The sequence below is a fragment of the Mandrillus leucophaeus genome, unplaced genomic scaffold (assembly GCF_000951045.1).
Source record: "Mandrillus leucophaeus isolate KB7577 unplaced genomic scaffold, Mleu.le_1.0 Scaffold3, whole genome shotgun sequence".
NCBI lineage: Eukaryota > Metazoa > Chordata > Mammalia > Primates > Cercopithecidae > Mandrillus > Mandrillus leucophaeus.
The window spans coordinates 5438008-5455367 of NW_012103142.1; the positions used below are offsets into that span (position 1 = coordinate 5438008).

General features: G+C 39.5%; 1 protein-coding gene across 1 annotated transcript in view; it reads left to right on the forward strand.

Moving 5' to 3' along the window:
* Nucleotides 1-17360, forward strand: part of ZFAND3 (zinc finger, AN1-type domain 3) — a 260066-nt gene that overhangs the window by 147102 nt on the left and 95604 nt on the right. Inside the window, exon 3 of the mRNA XM_011986626.1 lies at nt 13025-13207. Within this exon, the coding sequence (XP_011842016.1) occupies nt 13025-13207 (183 nt within the window). The remainder of the gene's footprint in view (nt 1-13024; nt 13208-17360) is intronic.

A 17360-nucleotide genomic window follows, 5' to 3' on the forward strand; every position in this document is an offset into this window, starting at 1 on the left:
TTCATTTTTCTTTTTTTTTTTGGAGACAGAGTCTCACTCTGTCTCCCAGGCTGTAGCACAGTGGTACAGTCTTGGCTTACTGCAACCTCCACATCCCAGGTTCAAGCAATTCTCATGCCTCAGCCTCCTGAGTAGCTGGGATTATAGGTGCATGCCACCATGCCCGGCTAATTTTTGTAGTTTTATTAGCGATAGGGTTTCACTATATTGGCCAGGCTGGTTTTAAACTGCTGACCTCAGTTGATCCACCCACCTCGACCTTCCAAAGTGCTGGGATTACAAGCGTGAGTCACTGTGCCTGGCCAAGAAGGCAATTCATTCTTTGCTTCTTTTTCCCCTCCTAGAGATGGAGTTTTGAGATGTTACCTAGGCTGGCCTGGAATTCCTGGGCTCAAGCAGTCCTCCTACCTCAGCCTTTCTAGTAGCCAGGTGATATGGTTTGACTGTGTCCCCACCCAAATCTCATCTTGAATTTTAGTTGCCATAATCCCCACGTCATGCTGGTGGGAGGTAATTGAATCATGGGGGCAGTTACCCCCATGCCGTTCTCGTGAAAGTGAGTGAGTTCCTATGAGATCTGATGGCTTTATGAGGAACTTTCCCCCTTTGCTTGGCGCTTCTCTCCTGCCACCTTGTGTAGAAGGACATGTTTGCTTCCCCTTTCGCCATGATTCTAAGTTTCCTGAGGCCTTCCCATCCATGTGAAACTGTGAGTCAATTAAACCTCTTTTCTTTATAAGTTACCCAGTCTTGGGTATTTCTTCATAGCAGCGTGAGAATGGACTAATACACTGGGACTATAGGCGTGCACCACTGTGCCCAGCTGACATTCTTAAAATATAGCATATTGTATTGCTTGAATTTGTGCTGAACATTTACAAGTTTTATCTTAAGGGAAAATATGTCTCAAAAGTTAATATCACCACTCTAAGTTGAATTTACTGAAACAGATGGAGTGGTCAGCTTAGTAGCAGAGCTTAAATGAAGGAGACCTGAAGACTGGTGGTGTGTGACCCTGGTATGAGATGATAAGACTGAGAACTGAGTAGAAATACTCAGGAAATATTGAGGGAGTAATTAGGGTTAGGAATAGCTCATTAAGCCAGGAGCTGCCTTTGTGGATAGAGGGAAGGAAGAACGAATAGGACCAGATTGTAAGAGCGTAGGTGGGCAAGAGCAGTCCCACCTACGCTCTACCCAGTCCCACCACCTACGCTTTTCCCAGTCCCACCACCATCCTCTCCCTCAAAAGAGAGGTGCCAGTGGGAGTTATTCTTTTGTCTTTTCTCCTGTTACATCTGCACGGTAAAATGAAAGGCTAGTAGCATTAGGACTGTGGATACAATTATAGAAATAATCAGTGATCTAAAAAGAGGGGTGGTAACCTGCTGTTTTTGCTAATTTATTCCCAAATGCTTTTCTACTTTTCTATTCTGTTGTCATTGAAGTCTTTATGGGACATTTAAAGCCTTTGATCTGGGGTAAAATATTCCAGCCTCCAGCCTCTCCAGCAATTACGTTCATGCCACTTCTGTGCCATTGGAGTAATTCATGAATGACACTAAGGACTAATGGCTTGAGGGGAAGTCTTTAGATGATACCAAGGGTCAACTATAAACAAATAGAAGTTTTTTGTTTTGTTTTTAGGCTCCAACTTGCCTGTTTTGTCAGCTTTACCCAGTTTTTCCACAATATGCCAAACCCTATCAGTAATTTTGATGGCTGAACTGTATGTGTATATGCACACACAGCATAAAGTGCATATTTTGTTAGAGGTAGATTAATGCCACAATATTCAGAAAACTTCTCCCTGTGTTTTAAAAAAATTGACATATTTTGTGGTTAGACTGAAATAATGTAAATGTACATGTTATTGTAGTACTAATGAATTGTTAGATATTTGCTGTAATGTTAACATTGCTAATTTATGCCCTGTAAATGAATATTGAATATGAAACACTGTTACAGGGAAAACTATAGTCTGCACAATAAATGCTGTATAAGAAACAAGCCTTACTCCAAATAATTTTTTTTTTTTTTTTTTTTGCTAGTTCACACCTCTGAGTAGTTGGCTCTATAGGTGTGAAGAATCTAGAGAATGTTTAATTTCAGTGATAAACCAGATTATAAAGTAAGTTTAATTGATGAAAAGAGTAAGCTTTGTCAGCTTCATATATTCTCTTGTTGCCTGTTTTTTGCAAGACACATTTGAGAATATGCTTTTGGGAGCCAGTCTAATGTTACCTGTATTTGCCTCACGTAAAAATCTTAAGCTCTGTGGTTTAAATCTAAGCAAGCAGGAAGTGACTTGAGAGACCTTGTAAGTCCTGTTAGGACCAGTTATCCATGATGAATAATAAGGAAGAAATTTTTATATGTGCAGAGATAATTTATGAAATCCAAACATCTACTTATTGACAGGGTGCTTAATATTTCTCTTGTAGGTAGGAGCACTCTTGCCTCCTATAAATAAATTTTGTAGCAATTTAAAATCCATTAATGTCTGTAAGAGAATTAATATTCTTCAACTTTGTGTGTTCATCAGTATCCAATACATTAAATTCAAGAAATGTATATTGTGTATTATGTGGCAGGCGTTTTGCTAGGGGCTGAGTCACACTGTGAATAAGACATTCATTTATCCAACAAATATTTAATAAAGTGCCTTCTATGGATAATCTTCAGGACTTCCCTTAGGAAGTAGTGCTTATATTAAGAGTTCAAATATGAGTAGGATTTACCAAGGTGAATATGAGGATAAAAAATCTTCCACATGTCATGACTAAAGTACTCCATGTTGACAGCCGGGTGTGGTGACTCACGCCTGTAATCCCAACATGATTACAGGCACGAGGCTGAGGCAGGGAGATCATTTGAGGTCAGGAGTTTGAGCCTGGCCAACATAATGAAACCTTGTCTCTACTAAAAAGTACAATACCTAGCTGGGTGTGGTGGTACATGCCTGTAATCCCAGCTACTCAGGAGGCCAAGGCAGGAGAATTGCTTGAACCTGGGAGGCGGAGGTTGCAGTGAGCCAAGATCGTGCCACTGCACTCCAGCCTAGGTGACAGAGCGAGACTCCATTTTGGGGGGAAAAAAAAGAAAAGAAAAGAAAAGAAAATAGCACTCCCTGTTGAGAAAGAGCACGGAGTGTCTGAAAAACCAAGACCGCTGGAGAATGGCTAAAGCAAGCAAGGAGAGGGAGAGGAGGAGCAGTGGCATCAAATGTGGCTGAAGAAATAGCCAGCAGCCAGTTGTAAGTTCTAAGCCATGGTTAGGATTCTGGATCTGATTGTAAAGGCAATGAGAAACCATTCAAGGGTTTAGGCAGGGAGGTGATGTTATCAGAATTTGTTTTCTTACAATTTTTTTTTTTTTTTTTTACAATCACTGTGGTTGCACTGTGAAGAGTGGATTAGACTGAGTCAAGAGAGGACACAAAGATTTCAATTAAGATGTTATCGAGTCTGGACATGGTGTCTCATTCCTGTAATCCCAGCACTTTGGAAAGCCAAGGCAGGCAGATTGCTTGAAGCTGGAAGTTCGAGACCAGCCTGGCCAACATGACGAAACCCTGTCTCTACTAAAAATACAAAAATTAGCCACATGTGGTGGTGCACACCAGTAGTTCCAGCTTCTCGGGAGGCTGAGGCATGAGAATCGCTTGAACCCAAGAGGCTTGAACTCAGGATGCCAAGGTTGCAGTGAGCCGAGATTGCACCACTACGCTCCAGCCTCAGTGGCAGGGTGAGACTCTGTCTCAAAATAAAAAAGATGCTATCAGAGGAATCTTACAGATGATGATGGCTTAGACTACAGTGGTAATGGAGAAGTAGGTGGATTCAGGAGATATTTAGGAGTTGTAAATGACTAGAATGGTAATTTGGGGAATGTAAAATTAAGAAGGGAGAACATGAAGTTCAAGATAATTCCTGTCTTCTGACTTTATTCTTTTAAGTGAGTGTTGACACCGTGTCTTGAGATGGGACGGAGGGCAGAAGACAAGGTCTATTTTATTTCTTGAGGTATTACTCAAATTGCAGATTCATGGACATAAATAGGGAACATAGGATAGGAGTCATTTATCATCATTAGGAGGATATATACATGTAGGGGTGTGTGTGTGTGTGTGTGTGTGTGTGTGTGTGTATGTGTGTATATGTATATGTGTATGTATTATACTTATATATTTTTAACTTACTTGAAATGACAGAGGCTGGGCATGGTGGCTTACACCTGTAATCCCAGTGCTTTGACATACCAAAGGGAGGATCTCTTGAGCCCAGGAGTTCAAGACCAGCCTGGGCAACATAGTGAGGCTCCATCTCTACCAAAAAAAAAAAAAATTTTTTTTAAGGTAGTTGGGTGTGGTGGCACACACCTGTAGTCCCAGCTACTCAGGAGGCTAAAGTGGGAGCATCACTTGGGCCCAGGAAGTCAAGGCTGCAGTGAGCCATGTGTATGCCACTGCACTCCAGCCTGGGTGACAGAGCGAGACCCTGTCTCAAATTAAATTTAAAAAAAAGAAGGAAGCACACAAAAACTGAGCCGTGTTATTCAGTCTGTCTATTCTGAGATCAGTGAAGAGAGTCTGATTTTTTTCAATTAATAAAAATGATTTTTGAAAGAAAACAAAAATTAATAAAAATATTTTTTAAAAAAAGAAGATAGTCTGATTTTTAAAGAGAAGGAATGGCCATGAGAGGTTGGGTGAGAATCTGATAGGGTAAAGGTGTTTTGCTTTGCTTTTTAAAGAAGCTAGAAGATACTAGTAATTCATGAAAAGACACCTAAGTAGACTTAGCCACATTCAATAGATCACAGTTTGCCCCTAAAGCTACAACATATGCATAAGGTGACCAAGTCCGTAAGTACATTGGTTCTTGCTCACTCCTGTTTAAACAGTTTATTCTTGCTGAGGCTGTTAACCCAGATTAACATCCAACTACCAGAATTTTACTGAGATTTTAATCAGAAGGCTAGAAGTCTGATTTATGAATTGGCTGGCTCCTAATGGCTTTGTAACTTTTTAAAATAAGCTATTTAAGTTTTGTGGTTGAGATGGGGGTGGGGGACAATGCAGCTTTAGAAACCTAGAAATGTTTCTATGAACGGAAGCTGTAGCCTATTATGGATATAAATTGGGCAGAGAGGGGATGGTGAGCAGAACCCTGTTGTGTTAAAGGAGACCTTTATACAGTGCCTTGTATGAACCAAACTCTTGAGATATGGGAAATGAATTTTTATTTTTAAGTGGGTTGAGAAACAAAACCTCTGGCAACCTTTTCCGCTTTTTTAAATTTGACTACTTGAAACATGAAGTATTTTATGGTGCGAAATACCAAACTAAAGCTTCTGGTGGATGCATGGATTTGTAATCTGTGATATGTAGTCAGATGGGGTTTGGAGACTGAGAATGGAAATGTGCGAACCAGCAGCGTACCGGGTGCAGGCTGTGAGCTGTTGCAATTTGGGGAGCTGGGAGGTGGTTGCTTCAGTGGTGCATGCTGTAGTGGGAAGAGCACAAACATTAGAGTCAAATAAAGCTGAGTCTCAAAACCTAGCTCTAGCATTTGTTAAGGAGGGAGCAGGTTGCCCAACCTTGCCATACACACTGTCCTCTGCTGACATGTGGTGATGACATCTACTGCCCAGTTTATTCTGAGGACTAAATGAGAAAATGAATGCAAAGCCCCTGGCAGAGTGCCTGACTCATAGGAGGCGCTTAACTCTTAGTTCCTCTTCTACTTCTAATTTGATTTCCTATATACCTGGCTTTAGTGTTTGCAATAATGATAGAAGCCTTATTAGTGATCCCAAGTAGTCTTAATGAGTGAGTTGGAACAAATGCAGTTGAATTTCTCATCTCTACTTACTGATTATGAAAATAGAAATTCACAAGTATTAAACTCTTTATCTTTTAGAAATGCCGACCCACATGATGCTAAGAGTACCCTTAAAGACACACAAAACAGTTTATGAAAGGTTTAAAGTAACAACTGATAAATACTTTTAAATGTAATCCAGTGATGGACTTTCTACAGGAAAACATTGGCCACTTATTTATCCAGTTAATGTTTATTGAGAATCATTTTTTGTCCTGGATCCTTTTTAATGTAGGAGACTGACAAGTGAACCGATGATTCTTATATACCATAGTAAGTCTTGTGCTATGGGAAATCACAGAGTGCTGTGCCAAGAGAATTTGGTAATACATACCAAATGCTTTAAAAATGTATGTCCTCTCTTACCAATTGATCTACTTCTATTATATAACTTAAGGAAACTCAATGAAATCTTGTTTATAATAGTGAAAGGTTGGTAAATGAAAATGTGTAACACTTAGTGGATTGGTTTAGTTCATGTATCTATGAATGAATGAGACCATGTACTCATTAGTGATCACCCATTTATATTTTACAAAGAAGAAACATGATACCTTGCTAAGAGGAAAAAAAATAGGTTATGGAACAGGGTTAGAAAGAATTAATTTGTTTTCAGTGAGAGAAAAAGTTTAGCAAAATAGCCGAAATTCTTTTTAAATATTTTGAAGAAATCATTCTGAAAGACATATTATTGTAATAATCTAGAAGTGGGGTTGGGAATCTAAGCATCTTGCCTAATCGGCATTGTACATCTGAGAGATAAACAATGGGGCATGTGCATATCAAAATGAGTATTGCATAGTGGCTAGATAGGGTGTAGTTCTAGAGAGACTACCCAGGTTAATGGACTTGTGAAGCAGGACAGGACAAAGTGCTTTCACAGTGCTTCCAGTATTTTAGGTGCATTTTGTAGTAAGAAGATTGACGTGTGAAATATCATTCTGAAAACAGTGGAGAAAACTATGCCAGTGAGTATGTGAGTAGCCAGTCCCAGGGACTTCACTGGTTATTTTGACTTTGCTAGCACCATTAGGTTACTTTATCTTCTGAAGACATTCCATTTCTGGATACTAAAGGATTCAAGCATATCTTTGTTGAGAAATTGTTTTTTCCTTTAGATGATAATAAGGTAAGTTGCCAAGATCTGGGCTGCGTTCACTCTTAACAGTAATCCCATTAAAGTGCAAAGGTTTTTAAACTCAGTTTTTACAAGTAACGGTTTGCTTTGGAAAAGCTTTATTCACATATACCTCTCTCAGACTCACAACTTTATTCAAGGACAAGTTTAAGACCTTTGGATATACCATTAACTCAACTAACTTACAAAATTAGTTATTCCTGAGTTTTTTTCTCATTTAGAGAGGTAGATAAGCTTGGAGATTTCTAGTTTTCTCATTTATATGAGAATTATACAATATATCAAGGGAACAGACCTTTACTTTGTCTGAATCAGATGAAGTGGCTGTTTCTGGACCTTTCATCTGCACTGCTCTCCAGTGTAGAGTGATGGGAGGCAGGCTCTGTGCCTCATGTTTTGTTGTTTACTTCTTTACATGTAATATAAATCTGTTGCCCTTCATTTTCGGAGTAGACTTCCGAGAGATTCTTTCTTTTTGGCAGTAATCAGAAGTTGGATGCTGGATGATTCAGAAAGAAAGGCCTAAGAGAATAAGAACTGTGATGCAAATATCAGGGCCAAAACGAAAAGATAACTCTTACTTAGTGCCCCTTTCTTTCAGTTTGGAAAATACCTTTTCTTTTTAATTCTGTCATTTGTTGAGTACTCATGTGCTACGTCTTCATGTGCATTATCTTATTTAATCCACATTTTCCTGAGAGGTTTAAATAACCACCTCCCTTTGTTTTACAGAAGTCCCCAAAAGATTAAACAACTTGCTTTTCGCTGTATGCCCAGTAAATAGCAAGGTCAGGATTTGAATCCAGGTCTCACTCTAGAGCTCTTTGTATTGCACAGACTTTGGCATGGAAGTTAGAAAACTCCCAACTCAATTTCTGGTGAATTATAGTAATTTTCTCAGCTCTTGCTTTCTCTGTCTGTAAAATGAGAGGATTGAGCTGAATTTCTAAAGTCATTACTGGTTGTAACATTCTGTGATTCCTGGATGCTTTTTCAGATTCAAGCAGAGAATATATAGAGCTTCTACTCCTCTCTTTGTGAGCAGCCAGTTGGGTTTGTATGTTAGCCTGATGATGTTATGACACCATCACCCTGTGCAGGTGTAGAAAAGGCATAGAAGGAGTATGGGTTAAAAGAAGGTACACTGTGTCAACTGTTGATTTCTAAAAGAAAACCTGAAGTTTTTGAACTGCCAGTTCACAAAAGAAAACTTGAAAGTACCTGAGCATCAAAGCAGCATGGCAAGCTTGGGCTGGAGAGTGTGTGGGTGGAACCTGGTATTAATAATTGTCTTTAGACACCAACATCCTTCACCTTCAAAGGGCTCTTGTGCCTGAGTGAGTGAGTTTCTGTGTGTGCATCTGTCTCCAAGCATTGGGGATTGTGCTAGATGGTACAGTGATGACTCAGTTTCAGTTCTTTCAGGGTCATATAACATTTCCAATTAAATGGTAGACAGATGGTTATGGGAGGGACACAATGATTATTGACATAGGAGAGCTAATGAGATGACATGACATAAAAAAGAAGTATCATTATTGCAGTATTTTTATTCCATTGATATAGTACCTTTTTCTTGAAGGTGCTATACAAATAACACTGAGATAATAAGCCATTTTAAAATGTCAAAACATGGAAGAACGAGAAAGTGGCTAGGAGAAATAAATACACAGAAAAGAAGCAGTGGGGGCTGTAGAGCACTGATCACCTTAGCAGTTACTAACTGGCTACATTCATTGCACTCACTAGTGGTGCTGGAAATGGCTGGGGGCTTGACATGGAGGTCTCTTCCTTGGCCCATCCTGGTGATCACAGTGCCACATCCTGTGGTTGTGATTGAAGACCGTGGGCTTTGTTGTCAAATGAACTTGTCCTTGCCACTTATTAGCTGTTGACTTGAAACAAATTACCTAAACTTTCTGAACTTCAATTTCTTTATCATTAAAATGATGTTATTTATACCTTCGTTGTTAGGGTTTTCCTGAGGACTAACATAAATACATTATACACATAAAATATTTAGTTCCGTGCCTGGCACATAATAAATGCATCATAAATGCTAGCTATTCTTACGTTTAGAATATGTCAAAAGGTAGTGATTCTGATGAAGTTATAGAGTATGATAGCAACACTTCCCTGTGGTTTGAAGGCTATGTCAAGTTATAAGAATCTTGTACTTCTCTGAATTGATATAATAAACTGTAATCTGTATTTCACAGAGTAGCATTAGATTTTTAAAATATATAGGGAATATAGACAATAATCACACTCAGATACCTACCAACAGCTTAAGAAATAAAAAATTACAAAACAAGATAGAAGACCCGTTTTTCTCCTTATCCCTTGGCCTCAAAGAGGTAATCACTATCCTGAATCTGGTATATTATTTCCTTGAATGTTTTTATCTTGTAATTATTACCATTCATGTATCTATAAACAATATATGGTATGTTTAACATATTTTAAATTTTAGTGTAAGTATTATACCATGTATATCTTTCTGTAGCTTGCTTGCTTTTCTCTCTCAACATTCTTTTTGAGATTTTTCTATTATACTTGTAGCCTTATTCATTTAATCACTGTAGAGCATTTTAAGATCAATTTTCTGTTAATGGACATTACCTATCTTTGGATATTTTTGTGTGCCTCTCACCATCACACCGCCCTCCCTCAATCTAAGATGTAACTGCTCTTCTGAATTATGCTAATATTTGGGGGCTTTGAAAAGGTTTAAGGCCCGACGCTGTGGCTCACACCTGTAATCCCAGCAATTCGGGAGACCGAGGCGGGCGGATCACCTGAGGCCAGGAGTTGGAGACCAGCCTGGCCAACATGATGAAACCCCATCTCTACAAAAATACAAAAATTAGCCGGTCGTGATGGCAGGCGATTGTAATCCCAGCGACTTAGGAGGCTGAGGCAGGAGAATCACTTGAACCTGCGAGACAGAAGTTGCAGTGAGCTGAGATCGCACCACTGCACTCTAGCCTAGGTGACAGAGTGAGACTCCATCTCAAAAGAAAAAAAAAGAAAAAAAGAAAAAAATGAGTTAAGCATACAAATCCCTAAACAGTATATCTGAATTTGTACTGTTTTTAAGGTTTATATAAGCACAGTACAATCTACTGTGATTTAGTGGCTTGCTTTTTCCCCGCAGCGTCATGATTTTGAGATTCATTCTTGTTGATACATGTGACAATAGTTGTTTCCATTATGTACATTATTCCATTGTTTGTTTGACTGTGCCATTATTTATAGACCTTAAGGTTGTTGCTGTCTCCTTGAATATGTTTGTTGAGTTTCTCTCAGGTGTATATCTAGGGATTAAATGACTGGGGTGTAGGTAATGTACGTGTATTTTTATCTTTACTGGATATTGATATGTAGTAATTTCATTATTTAATGTAAGTATTTTGTAATTTTATAATTTGATTTCACTCACGAGTTTAAAATTTTTTTTTGTATATTTCCAAATATAAATTTTTTTCTCAGCAGTTTTTAACTCAGTTGCCCTATGATCAGGTAATATTGTCTGTATCTTAGTAATTCTTTGGCATTTGTTGAGACTTTTGCTTTGTATTCTGATATGTGGTCAAGATTTAGCCAGGTTTTAATCAGCTTTTATAAATATTCCATGTGTTTGAAAATAATTTATTTGGCCGGGCTTGGTGGCTCATGCCTGTAATCCCAGCACTTTGGGAGGCTGAGGCGGGCGGATCACCTGAGGTCAGGAGTTCGTGACCATCCTGGCCAACATGGTGAAACCCCATCTCTACTAAAAATACAAAAATTAGCTGGGCGTGGTGGCGCACGTCTGTAATCCCAGCTACTCAGGGGCCTGAGGCAGGAGAATTGCTTGAGCCTGGGAGACGGAGGTTGCAGTGAGCTGAGATCGTGCCACTGCACTCCAGCCTGGCCAACAGAGTGAGACTCTGTCTCAAAAAAAAAGAAAACAAAACAAGAAAATAATTCATTATCTAATTGTTGGATACTTGGTCTTTGTATGCTTATTAATTATTTTGTGTGAGAGTTATATTAAAATCATCCCCTGTAGGAAATTTGTCAGTTTCTTGTGAATATAACCATTTTTACTTTAAGTACAGTTGGCCCTGGAACAAAATGAGTTTGAACTTTGTATGCCTGCTTATATGAAGCTTTTCAGCCAAACCCGGATTGAAAATATGGGATGCTAAACCTGTGTATATGGAGGACCAGTATTTAATATATGCTGGTTCAGTAGGACTGACTGTGGAACCTGAGTGTATGCGGGAGCTCTGAAACCAATCCCCCTTGTATACTAAGGGAGGGCAGTATTTTGTGGCTTTGGAGAAGACTCTTTTACTATTTTATAATGATCCTCTTCACCCCTAATAATGCTTTTTTTTTTTTTTTTTGAGACGGAGTCTCGCTCTGTCGCCCAGGCTGGAGTGCAGTGGCCAGATCTCAGCTCACTGCAAGCTCCGCCTCCCGGGTTCACGCCATTCTCCGGCCTCAGCCTCCCGAGTAGCTGGGACTACAGGCGTCCACCACCTCGCCCGGCTAGTTTTTTTTGTATTTCTTAATAGAGACGGGGTTTCACCGTGTTAGCCAGGATGGTCTCGATCTCCTGACCTCGTGATCCGCCCGTCTCGGCCTCCCAAAGTGGTGGGATTACAGGCTTGAGTCACCGCGCCCGGCCCCTAATAATGCTTTTGACTTAAAGTCTACATATTCTGACAGTACTGTAGCCATACTAGCTTTCTGTTCATCCCCTCCCCTCCCGTTTTTCTTTTCCTTTCCTTTTCCTTTCTTCATTCTTTTTTTTCCTCCTCTCCTCTCTCTCTCCCCCTCCCCTCCCTTTTCTCCTCTCCCTCTCCGTTCTCTGTTCCTGTCTTGTCCTGTCCTGTCCTGTCCTGTCCTGTCTTGTCCTCCCTTCCCCTTCCCCTTCCCCTTTCCATTCCCCTTCTCCTGCCTTTTCCCCTTCCCTTTCCTCTTTCTTACTCCTGGACTCAAGAGATACCACCAAGTAGCTGAGACTACAGGTGTGCGCCACCACCCTCAGCTAATTTTTTAAAACTTTTTTAGAGATGAGGTCTTGCTGTGTTGCTCACGCTCGTCTCAAACTTCAGGCCTCAAGTAGTCCTCCCACTGCAGTCTTCAGAAATGCTAGGATTATAGGTGTGAGCTACTGTGCCCTGCGTATTCACTTATTTTTTTTGCCAGGTACATTTTTTTATATATATACAATTGTGTTATACTTGGGGGATTGGCTACAGGACTCCCTTGCATATACCAAAATCTGTGCATACTCAGGTTCATCAGTCGGCACTGCAGAACCATGGTATATGGAAAGTAGGCCTTCCATATATGATTTTTGCATCCTGTGAACATTGTATTTTTGATCTGCATTTGGTTGAAAAAAATCCGCATATAAGTGGACTCACACGGTTCAAACCCATGACGTTCAAGGACTAACTATACTTTAACATTTTGTTTATCCTCTCATATTTGTGTTTTTAGTATGTTCCTTATAAATTGAATATAACTGGACTTTAGTCCAAATATTCTTTTAGCTGAAAAGTTCAGTTTGTTTATTACCATCACTGACATATTTATACTTATTTCTACCATCTTGTTATGTGTTTTCTGTTTGCTGTTTTCTCTGCTACCTTTTTCATGACCTTTCCTTCTAAAAAGTTTGAAAAACTGTTGTTTATTCCCTTTTTCCTTCTGATTAGTCTTAAATATTTAACATGCATCTTTGGCTTTGCACAGAACGTTAAAATCAGTGTGTTTGCATTCTTCTGAATAATAAGGGACCTTGGAAAACTTTTAACTGTAGTCACCTTCCACTAATCTTAAACGTTTTTGACCAGTGTTTTACTCCCATGGTTTTTCAATCACCCAGATCAGTCTTTATTATTGCTGTTGTTGCATTTAATTTTTGTACCAACTTCCATTGTTTTCTAATCCTCAGAGACTGTGAACTCCTTAATTAAGCTCATTTTCTATTTTTCTTCAGATTTTCAAAAGAAACAACCAGACGATGATTCCGCTCCAAGTACAAGTAACAGCCAATCAGATTTGTTTTCCGAAGAGACCACCAGTGACAACAACAATACCTCGATAACCACGCCAACTCTTAGTCCCAGCCAGCAGCCGCTTCCGACAGAACTGAATGTAACTTCACCGAGTAAAGAGGAGTGTAAGTGCCTGGCTTCTTAGGGGTGGTAGAGAGGGCAGCCTAAGAACCTTAGATGAGCATCTTGGTATTGCCTAACCCCAGAAAAAACAGCACTTCTTTTAATTCAAGATAAGTGTTCACATACAAGGCCCAAGCTCAGCAAGTTAGAGAGTAAGTTTCAGCCATTCCTGAAGAAATAGCCTTTTATACTGTCAAAGTACATGAAGTTTTGAACCAGTCTAGAGAGCAGTGGCTCTCACCTATGTCTGCACATTAGAATCCACTGGAGGTTTTTAAAACAATTTTAATCTTTAGCATCATTCCCTCATTCTCATTTAATTCATCTGGAGGGAGACCCAGGGATCTGTTATTTTTAACTCTGCAGAGGATTTCTAATGTGCAGCAAGGGACCAGTAAGGGATTCTAACCCTAAAACCCTAATTTAGGAGCCTTAGATTGAAACTTTACCTCTTGTCACTAACTGGACCTTGACTGTTTCTAAGCATTTAACTGAGAAAACACTATACTTCATAGGACATAGGATATTTAAAGGAAGAAGGAGATGGTATTACTCTTCTGTAAGTCTTCAGTGTTGGAATGCTATTTTGTAGGTGATATGGAAGTTCACTGTCTACTTAATTTTTTTTTTTTTTTCCTTGAGATACTCACTCTGTTGCCCAGGCTGGAGTGCAGTGGTGTCATCTCAACTGACGGCAACTCTAGCTCCTGGGTTCAAGTGATTCTCCTGCCTCAGCCTCCTGAGTAGCTGGGATTACAGGTGCCTGCCACCATGCCTGGCTAATTTTTATATTTTTAGTAGAGACAGGGTCTCGCCATGTTGGCCAAGCTGGTCTGGAACTCCTGACCTCAAATGATCTACCCGCCTCGGTCTCCCAAAGTGCTGGGATTACAGGCGTGAGCCACCATGCCCGGCCCATTGTCTACTTAATTTTTATAATGTCATAACATAACATCTCTTTCCCTCCATCCCCCATCCTTGGTGGTACGTGAAACATACATCTCTTTTAGGGCACAACTATAACTGATAGTATTTGTTGAAAATTATAGGGATATTATGACATAGCAATTTTTGCCTTTTAAAAGCTCTGCTTGGCCAAGGCAGGAGGATTGCTTGAGACCAGGAGTTTGAGACCAGCCTAGACAACACGGTGACACTCTTTTCTCTACCCCCCCAAAAAAATTAGCCAGGTGTGGTGGTGTGTGTTATGGTCCCAGCTGCTTAGGAAGCTGAGGCAGGAGGATCTCTTGAGCCCAAGAGTTCAGGGTTACAGTGGACTGACTGTGGTCTCACCATTACACTGCAGCTTTGTGAGACCTGGTCTTTTTTTTTTTTTTTCTCTCTAAAAAAAAAAATAAAGAAAGAAAAGCTAAGTTGAAATTTAGTATTTCAAGTATCATGAATATCTAGAAACACAGTAGGTTAGAATGTTCTGTGTTCTGTATACTAACTTTGGAAAGGTTAGCAGAAAACAAATATCTAAATCTATCATAAACTACTGTATTTGGTAATATTGAGAATATAAAATAAGCAAGGTCATAGTCCTTGTCCTCAAAGAATTTGAAGGGGAAATTAAATATATTTGTTATAGTTTATCGGTGGTTATGAACCAGGAGTGATCTCCCACCCCACAGCCCCAGAACATTTGATAGTGTCTGGAGGCCAGGGATGCTGCTAAATGTCCTACATGATATAGGACAGTCCTCTGCAACAAAAAATCATTCAGCTCACAATGCCAGTAATGCTGAGTTTGACAAACCCTGATACATGTTTGCATACACCCATGTTGGTGCTTATATATTAAAGACAGCAACTGTTGAAGGACATTGACTTACTGAGGAAGTGGTAAAGATGGATAGAAGGTGGTGAAGAGACATACTAGACAGAGTAGAATGAGCTGTGGAAGGAAAGCTGCATGAAGTTTCTCAATGGCAAATGACTGTCTTAGTGCCATTTATGGAAGAGAATGAAGGACAAGGCTAGAAGGGTAAGTCGTGGCCAAGACATACAGGCTTAAATATCCAGCTAAGCTATTTGGACTTGAGACAGTAGCCATATTTTTGAGCAGAGGAAGTGATATTATTACAGTCCTTTGGAGAAGTAACCTTGGTTGTATTGAAAGTGGAAAGGATTAAACAGGAATAACATTGCAAAGAGAGAATTTCTAAAATGTTATAAATTATTGAATAGAGGCCAAAGCAGGTGTAGAAATCATGTAAGAGGAGAAAAAAAATGGGGGAAATGGTAGTGGTCATGCTAAGGCAGTAGATTTTGTTTTGTTTTCAAAAATCTGTTCACGGTCATGTACTCATTGAGGAGCTGATGACAGCTATGGCCCCTTGTCTTAGAAAAATACACACCATCCATTTATACCCAATTTTGCATAGAATTTCTCTACAGCTTATTATGGCCCTTGGGTTAAGAACCCCTGGTCTAAGGAAAAGGTTGGTCAGGATCTCATCTGATGGAAACTGGATTGGATTCGTGCATACCAGGATCAGGCCATCACAAACCAATTCAAGCCGCCAAAATGCATGTGAGGCTGAGATAACACCAGCTACTATTTATTGAGCACTTTATATATGAGCCATTATTCTACGTGCATATTTTCTCATTGTTTCTCGTGATAACCCAATGAGGTAGATACTGTCATTATACTCATTCCATAGATGAGGAATTAGACACAAAAAGATTAAATAATTTGACTGTGGTCACAAACTAGTAGATACCAGAACCAGGATTCAAAAATTTAGGCATTTGACTTCAGAGTTCATACTTTTAATCAGTTAATTCACAATGTGAAACACAACTGTCACAGAGAATAGTATTTATGTGGGCAAGAAGGATGCTTTCTCTTCCTGTCATTAAGATATGTGGAAATCCACATCATAAGCAAAAGTTACTAGCCAGTTTCGGCCACTGTAGACTGCTATGGTTTTTTTTTTCTAAATATGAATACCTTCAGCCTGATTAAGGATGTCTAGTTCTACTAGCTTCATTTCCTTTCTCTCTTTTTGGTGACATCATTGCTTTGAACCATTGTATGTTTCTCTTAGACTTATACTCTCTGAAGCTAATCTCTTTCCTAATTCCTCAAGTTTCTACAGATCTAGGGAAATGAGATTTGCCAATTGGAGATATGGTGATGACTTAAGTTTGTATTGTATGCAGCTAGGCAGGTTGAGTTGGAGCTCAGAGGAGAGAAGTCAAGATTGGCTTTATCCACATGGAGATGATAGTTTAAGCCATAGGTGTTAAATGAGTTTGCCAAGGGTGAGAGTAAAGAAAAGCAGGGAGGGCTGGGCACAATGGCTCATGCCTGTAATCCCAGCATTTTGAGAGGCTGAGGCAGGCGGATCACAAGGTCAAGAGATCAAGACCATCCTGGCCAACATGGTGAAACCCTATCTCTACAAAAAATACAAAAATTAACTGAACATGGTGGCATGCGCCTGTAGTCCCAGCTACTCGGGAGGCTGAGACAGGGAAATTGCTTGAACCTAGGAGGTGAAGTTGCAGTGAGCCGAGATCACGCCACTGCAGTCCAGCCTGGCGACAGAGTGAGACTCTGTCTCAAAAAAAAAAAAGGAAGAAGAAGAAAAGCAGTGAGAATAGACCTGTGAGTGAAATTTCTGCACTTAAGGAGCAAAAAGGATAGAGGAGGCAACTGAAGAAGTCAGGAGGAGAATGATAGTGGGCAAGGTCACAAAAGCCAAGGAACAAATTTCAGTTTAGATAATAATAATATTAGCTCATATTTATGAAACATTTGCTATATTCTAGACAGTCTTCAAAATTCTTTAGATGTGGTAACATTTAATTTTCGATACAGCCTATTAGGGTAGGTGCTTTTATTATACTTGTTTTTATAGATGAGGACACTAAAGCTTAGAGAGGTTCATTAACTTTCTCCCCAAAGTTATAGAGCTATTGCAAGGCAGTGAAGCCCATGCTGTAACACACGAATTTGGATCCAGAGCCTATGTTTTCAGTCACTGTAAGATATTGTCAGAATATTATGAAAATGCTACTGAGGCTGTAAACTGACAAAGAGGCACTTGGATTTAGTGATCATAAGATGGATTACCTAAATAAACTATTTAATAAACGGTTTCAGTGGTTTGTATATTCATTTAGCAATCTTTGCTGAGTGCC